Source organism: Astatotilapia calliptera, chromosome 14 (assembly GCF_964374335.1).
Source record: "Astatotilapia calliptera chromosome 14, fAstCal68.1, whole genome shotgun sequence".
NCBI lineage: Eukaryota > Metazoa > Chordata > Actinopteri > Cichliformes > Cichlidae > Astatotilapia > Astatotilapia calliptera.
In genome coordinates, this window is record NC_137435.1 from 21,012,372 (window position 1) to 21,019,458 (window position 7,087).

The 7,087-nt window shown below is 39.7% G+C and overlaps 1 protein-coding gene across 1 annotated transcript; it reads left to right on the forward strand.

Annotated features, from left to right (window-relative positions):
- The first annotated feature begins 587 nt into the window (after window positions 1–587).
- On the forward strand, window positions 588–3,454 carry LOC113036743 (mRNA decay activator protein ZFP36L1). The gene is made up of 2 exons (XM_026193196.2): window positions 588–739; window positions 1,203–3,454. Exons 1-2 carry the CDS (start codon window positions 707–709, stop codon window positions 2,388–2,390), a joined length of 1,221 nt encoding a protein of 406 aa, XP_026048981.1. The 5' UTR covers window positions 588–706; the 3' UTR covers window positions 2,391–3,454.
- The last annotated feature ends 3,633 nt before the right edge of the window (window positions 3,455–7,087 follow it).

Genomic DNA, 7,087 nt, shown 5'->3' on the forward strand with positions numbered 1-7,087 from the left:
TCTGGTAAACAAGAAAGCACAGTGATGTATATGTAACGTAATGTGAGCAAAAGATATAGTGTAGAGGCGACACGGGATTTGATCAGAGATGATTGATGGCACTTCCAGAAAGCTGGGCATTAGTCATATATGAGTATATGGCTGCATATGTTTATTACTATCTATTAACTACTACAGACTATAGAACAGATGTGCCTGTACTTTGAGATGAAAGGAGTCAGTGTATTCATCTTAAATAAACAGCCTTCCTTGCCACTTTACATTGAGCGCTTTGGGTTTTAAAAAGTATCACAGAGTTTGTGCGGTTAAAAATCATTCACACTAATTGGTACAGAATAAGAGCAAAAACAGCAAAACAAGTGTGCGCCGTTCTAGGTTTGGAGTGGGTATGAGAGCTATGTAAATAGGCCCCCTTGCCTACGAAACTGACACATTTCACGCAACTAGTTAAAAATACACTGTTTTCTTTCTTCTCTTCCTCTCTCTCTCTCTTCTACCGTTTAAGTCCCGCCCATCTCTTAGCTCATATGAAACTTGAGGCAGCAGCAGCGTCATCCCGGAAGGGGGAATGGAAACTCCTCCCAGTATAGGAGGGGCTTTTAAATAGACTTAAAAGGAGAGGCTCGACCATTAACTTTTAAAACTGGACATATATCCAACAGTCAACTGGAGTTCAGACCCGAGTCCTTAACTTGTTGCCAAAAGGATGTCCGAAATGCTCGACGATATCTTAACAAAGGTGAGTCAAACTACTTCAGTGTTTTGTTTTTGTTTTGAAAAACCCTTTTTCTAGTTGGTGGGTGGCGTGGCTTAGGCGCTCTGACTGTAACACTTTGAAAAGGTGTTTTGATGCGAACACCTTTTGAAATGACAGAGTGCCTCCTCACTTTGTGATTTAAGACATAATGAGGTGACTAAGACGGTCAGCTGCTCAGTTGGTTGTGTGCCCTAGTTTAATCTTCCTGTATCAGTAAACTAATGGAAAATCACAAACTATGATTTTATTCATTTATATTATTTCAGTTAATCTCAATTTAATTTGGCTACATTATTGTTATTGTTGTTGTTATTATTTGTTTGGCATTTATGTAACCCAATATCCTAAATAAAGCTTTATAGAAAGACTTTGAAAATGTTCAGCATTTCATTAATATTAGACATATATTGTTTTGGATTCTAACAGTCTCCTCTGTCTGTTACAGAACTTGATCAACCTGGCCTTGAACGAAGTCTCAGGGCAGAGCCATCGGTCTGCCCCCTTTTTCACCCCTTCCCCTCCTGGCTCTCTGAGCCTCAACATGAGCACTGAGCATGTTAATAATGACGACACTGGCAGCTCTCTCTGGCCAACCATCTGGGGCCCGGCCCCTGTCTCCACAAAGAAACAGCTACCTTTCCGTCCCGATCGCTCCATGAGTCTAACTGAATCCAGCAGCAGCCTTCTCTCTTCGTTTGGACAGCTGAAGAACTCAGAGCTGTTTCCCTCAGGCCCTACTGCTACTACTGTGCCTCCCCCACCAGGCTTCCCTCCCTCATCTACTGTTTCTGCCCAGACCCCACCAATGGTGTCCTCTAACCGTTACAAAACTGAGCTGTGCCGTGGCTTCCAGGAGACTGGCAGCTGCAAGTATGGCAGCAAATGCCAGTTTGCCCATGGTGAGGCAGAACTAAGAGGACTGTACCGCCACCCCAAATACAAGACAGAGCCCTGCAGAACCTTCTATAACTTTGGCTACTGCCCCTATGGTTCACGCTGCCACTTCATCCATGAGGAGAAAATCAGCGATGGTCCGTTACTGTCTGCCAAATTCCAGCGGCAGCAAACTACCACAACACCCAGTGTTCACAATCCACGGCACCAGCTCCGCCAGAGTGTCAGCTTCGCTGGGTTTCTGGGCTCTTCTCGCAGCTCCTCCCCTCCATCATTCGCCTCGGTCTTCGGTGATCCTAACCAGGGTTTCAGCCGTGCTCCCTCTGTTTCTCCACCTCCTGCTGACCTTCTCTCCCCAGTGTTTGACTCTGTGCAGCGTGAGGCAGCAGCATTCCCGTTTGGCAGCCAGCAAACCCGTATGAGCGCTGGAGACATCCATAACATTCCTCTCATCTTGGAGCCACAGGTCTCACGTTGCGTGTGTGGTCATGGAAATAATTTCAGTAGCAACAACAGCAGTGTCTTCACCAACGTGAAGGACGGGCAGCACCAGGACAGCAGTATGCTGTTTCCAGCTGCTGGAACATTCGTAAAGCCTTCACTGCAGCGTTTCTCCTCTGAGGACTCCCTGGAGGAGTCCTACAGCAGCAGCAGTTCCAGTGGAACCGAGTCTCCGACCTTTGATGGCTCAGCCACCAAGAGGCTCACTGTGTTTGAACGCCTATCCCTGTCTGACTAAATGGATCCAAAGGGAAATAACAAAAGATAAATGACTTTCTTTTTAACTTTTCTGTCTATCTGGACTTTCATCAGCACCAGAACTGTTCAGAACAAGTCGACAATAACACTTAAAGTTCTTAATTTATGTGTGTAAAGTTGAGCTCATCTTAGACTAACTACACATACTGAGATGATTTAAGTACCCAAATGTTATCAATCTATTTTTATACATAACATGTAGCTTATAAGACCTATATATGCGGTCTTCCGTCAAAATTAACTCATCTGCAGGTCTTGACATTACCGGTGAATGTTGGTAGTGATCAAAATAGCTTTGGTGATAATCAGTGATTCCTGTGCCTTGAATATTTTCCCTACCTAATAGGCTATTTATGCTCTGTGCCACAAACAGTATGTTTGATTCAGTAGCCTTTACCAGTGAGACCTGACATGTGTCTGTGATATGCACTTTACAGCTAATTCTAAAGGGAGAACCTGTCAAATCTCTCAGTAGCATTCAACCAAAGCTTCGTTCTTCACTCTGTCTGTGTGTGGACGTGTGTGCGCGTGTGGGCCTTGTACAGAATATGCATGTGAGAGTGTATGTGTGTGTCTGTCGTTTTGTAGACGTGGAAGCAAATACAACTTGCAGAATGCACAAAGATCAAAGTGCTCTAATACAAATAAGGTATGTCAGTGAATTCAAATCTGAATATATACACTTAATAACATTTGATTCTGTAAAACATTCTGTAATATTTGCTACTTTGTAAATTGCACACTATCTTTTATTTCCCCCCTTGTGTTTGACAGCCTGGTTCAGGGAACACCGCAGTATTCCTTTTGGGTATTGGTTACCTTGTGTTGTTTAACTTAAACTGATATATTTATTATGATATTTATTTGCATTTAGAGAAAATTGTATTTTGTACTTTATTTATGGAAAAAAAACTTCACTGTTTGTGAAATGCAAATGTGAGAAAAAGCAAAGTAGAAAAGATAATCTTATATTTTTGATTGCCTGAAAATAAGAAAAATACATTTTAAAAAAAAATTCTCAATAAAGAAATGATTGTACGCTGATGTTTTGGACTCGTGTTATTTACAGCTTATGCATTCACATGCGGAGTTCAGGAACTTCCTGTAGTTACAGCAAGGAAAGAAGATGTGTACCGATGAAGGCCCAGTTCTGTTAAGTGTTTCAGTTAGACACATTGGAGCTGGGCTTCCCCTTAAATGGAAGCAACCATTATTAAAACACCACTACTTTGACTTCTACGTGTGTTGGTAGGAAATCCTGTGTTTTCAGTAGCACCAGATTTTAAGAAATGGAGGGAAATTCACCTTTCCAGTAATCTGCTGAACCTCTGAGCCCGAATCACAAATACTTTTTGAGGATTTTTTTCTACATTATTTGAAATGAGATCGAGATTTTGAATGCGCTAAAGCCTATACATGTTATACTTAAATATACATTCTGCTGCATTACAGCTAAATAATAACTAGTCTCCTGAATATGGAACCTTGACCTTTTGTCCTCCACTTTTTCTCTCCCGATTCTGTTTTGTGCCATACATCTTTGTTGTGTATACAGTCAGGTATTTAGATTACCGTGTTTATACGCACTATCACGCAGCTTTTTATTTCCAGGTAAAACCTGCAATGTTTTGGCAGCTCTTTGCAGCAGTGCATTAAATTGAATTTTGGATATTAGGGTATTGCTTTTAGTGTAACTGTTCAAAGCAAATGGAGAATTGCTTTTTACATATCAAAAAAGCATTTATCGAAAACTGAGCAGTGGGAAATCTCATGGAAGAAAAAAAATGATCTTTTTTCTGTCGTCACTTTCTGTAAGGCGCATTTACGAGTTAAGGAGGCGTTTGTTAAAACACTCTGTTGCAATTTCCATGTTACATTCCCCTTGAGACTGTTGCGCAAACTGCCCCCGCCCTCATACTGTCAAAGAAGTGTACACTGTCTAGCAAGATTGGGATCTGGAATAATAAAAGTCCTCCTTACAGTAACACCCAGAATATCTGAGAACACACACAGAAGAAGCACTTGTGGGAGATAAGTGTGAAATTGTCCGACACATTAACGAGATTAGGACAATAAAAACAACAAATCATTGATGTATCTGATTACAGTTTTGCAGCTTGTTGAGATAAATACGATGTGGGAATTTTTCCCATTTGATTTGAGATCTTTTGAATCAGGATTTCCAAGAAATGTGGGACGGTTCAATTCCCCCTCCAAGTTAAGAGCTTAAGAAATCAGTTTTGGAGACACTTCTTCCTACTAACTCGTATTACTGGTAACACTGTCATTGCTCTCCATCTGCTTCCACAAAAATTCTGGTGAGGTTTGTTTGTGGTGACCATACATGTTTATCCCAGCCACAGGATTATATGATAGTGACACTCGAATGACTTGAAAAGCTATAATAAAAAGAGTTTAGGCAACTTGTTTGCTGTCCGTCTCCTACATACTACAAATAACCAAGATCATTTAGTAACCAGAGTTACATGTAACCACATCACGGTGTCATGTGGTTATATAGTGTCGATACACATGATACTCCCAATATTAACAGAGTGACAGATGCGTTGCTTGTGTTGACATTTCCTGAATAAAAGTGAGTAAACTTCATCCACATTTGCAAACTTCACTAATCTGAACAAAACACCGCAACCTTAGGAAATCATGAGTGAAAAACGTATGGCACACCTATCCCTAAGATAGCTCTGCTATGATCCTAACCCACACCCTTTATGTTCAAACAATAAAATCTAATTTATGACTGAAGCTCCATTTTTTTGTCAATTCTTTAGATTCTTTAAGGGCTGGATTTCAGACTCCAAGTGAACCTCATAGCCTTGTGCCTTCCAACTTTGTTCCCCTTCTGATCAATAGCAGGATGTGTTGCTATGGTGATGGACAATGACCACAAAGTGTAAACAGTAAGCCAAAAAAGCAGGAATGAGTGGGTGTTTGTGTGCTCACAATTTCACAGCCTGTTCTATAAGGCCAGACTGGTTAAAGTCCATTAACGTGTTCTTATGAGACCAAATAATGAAGACGAAAAAACTGTTTAATTTATTATTAACATAATTTTCTGTGAAAATATATGAAAATACAGAGAAGCTGGCCATTGTGGTTAAGTAATTTCTAATAGCTCACATGTGCAGCGAAGTGTACTTTTCCTGGAAGCATTTTAAGTCATAGTAATTAATCCGTTCAATTATTTCTTCTGTGTTTGTTTGACTCTTCGTTTCACGATGTCTTTAAGCCTGTTACAGTCATTTGAACTGCAACACACACACGGCTAACATAACCACTGCTTTCTGTGAAATAGTTATTGATCAACCATGGCTGTTACTGTCAAAACTGACCTTACCCAAGTCACCTGATTCTGAGCACTATACACGTAAGGCACGTACGCATGCATAGAGGAACACACAGACACACACACACATACACACTGAAGCAAGGTCTATCAAAGCAATTGTATGAAATACAGTCTAAAGGTAAAACCATAACTGAGATAATCGTATCCCAAGACACTTGAGCAATAGTTTCAAAAGGTCAAAACAGCCTTTCATTCTCATCATAAACACAAGCAGACTGATAGTAAAGTCAATGATACAAAAACTTGGTTCCAAAGGTATCACTCAGTATGAGCTTTATAAATCATTTTAATAGTTAACTTCAGTTCAAGGTGAAACTTCAGGGACTAAAGTTGTAAAACTAAAAGAACTTGAATTTGCTTTTATTACATGTATTAAAGAGGCTCTTTCAGTAGCCTGTTTTCAACTTCAACCAGTTTGGTAGGAACTTTGCAACCTTTGGCAATCAAATCCTTTTTGACCAAACTGTCTGGAAATAAAATGAAGTAAAATTTCTACCATCAAAATGTTCAAGGTTCAAGGTAACTTTATTTATACTCAAAGGCAAGGTAAATTTGCTTTACAGAAAAATGACAGCATTTGGCATCCCTTTAAAAAAAATAAAAATAAAAATAAAAAAAAACCACACATACCTAGTAAATATATAAAGCTCACTGTGACACATATATAGTAATTGCTAGTATGCTAGTATGAGTCTCTGCATGTTTCAGTAAGTAAACTCAAGTTGAGTATGATTGTAATTTACTAATAGCTTTGAAAAAAACGGCCTCTTCCCTCCCTATCTGTCTGTCACAACATGCAGATTAAGCATTGTAGTTGAGTAATATTTCAACCTCAAGCCTTCGTCAACCATTCAGAGCGTGACGGAGTACGTTATGTAACTTCTACTTTACCAACGAGGTCACTAAACACTGCCTTGTTTTTTCCTTCTTGGAAAAGATAAAGCCCGAAGGGGTTAACGTGCATTAAAACACTTTAAAAACACTTATTTGATGTTTTTAAAGGCACTCCCCCTTATAGTTTCCAGCATTTAATCGTTGAAGCAATAATATTGAAGCAACTGCAGTTCACCAGAAACATACAGTAAAATAGCTGGTTTATCAAAATCTATATAGACAAGGTCACACATTTTGTTATCCTACTTGTATTGTTGAACAATATTTCAGTCTACTTTAATGCTATATTACTGCCCTCTACTGTTAAACATCCTGTGCTCACAGTGGTGCTGATCCTTGCACAGAAGCGTGAGGAGTCAACCTTTGTTGAATCATCGCTATGATTCACTTTCACGTGCAATTTGAAGGGGTAG

Excerpts from the sequence above, each read along its gene's own strand:
- LOC113036743 (XM_026193196.2), top strand. The coding sequence starts at position 707 with ATGTCCGAAATGCTCGACGATATCTTAACAAAG. Across the intron at positions 740-1,202 it reads TCGACGATATCTTAACAAAG|AACTTGATCAACCTGGCCTT; the intron begins GTGAGTCAAACT and ends TGTCTGTTACAG.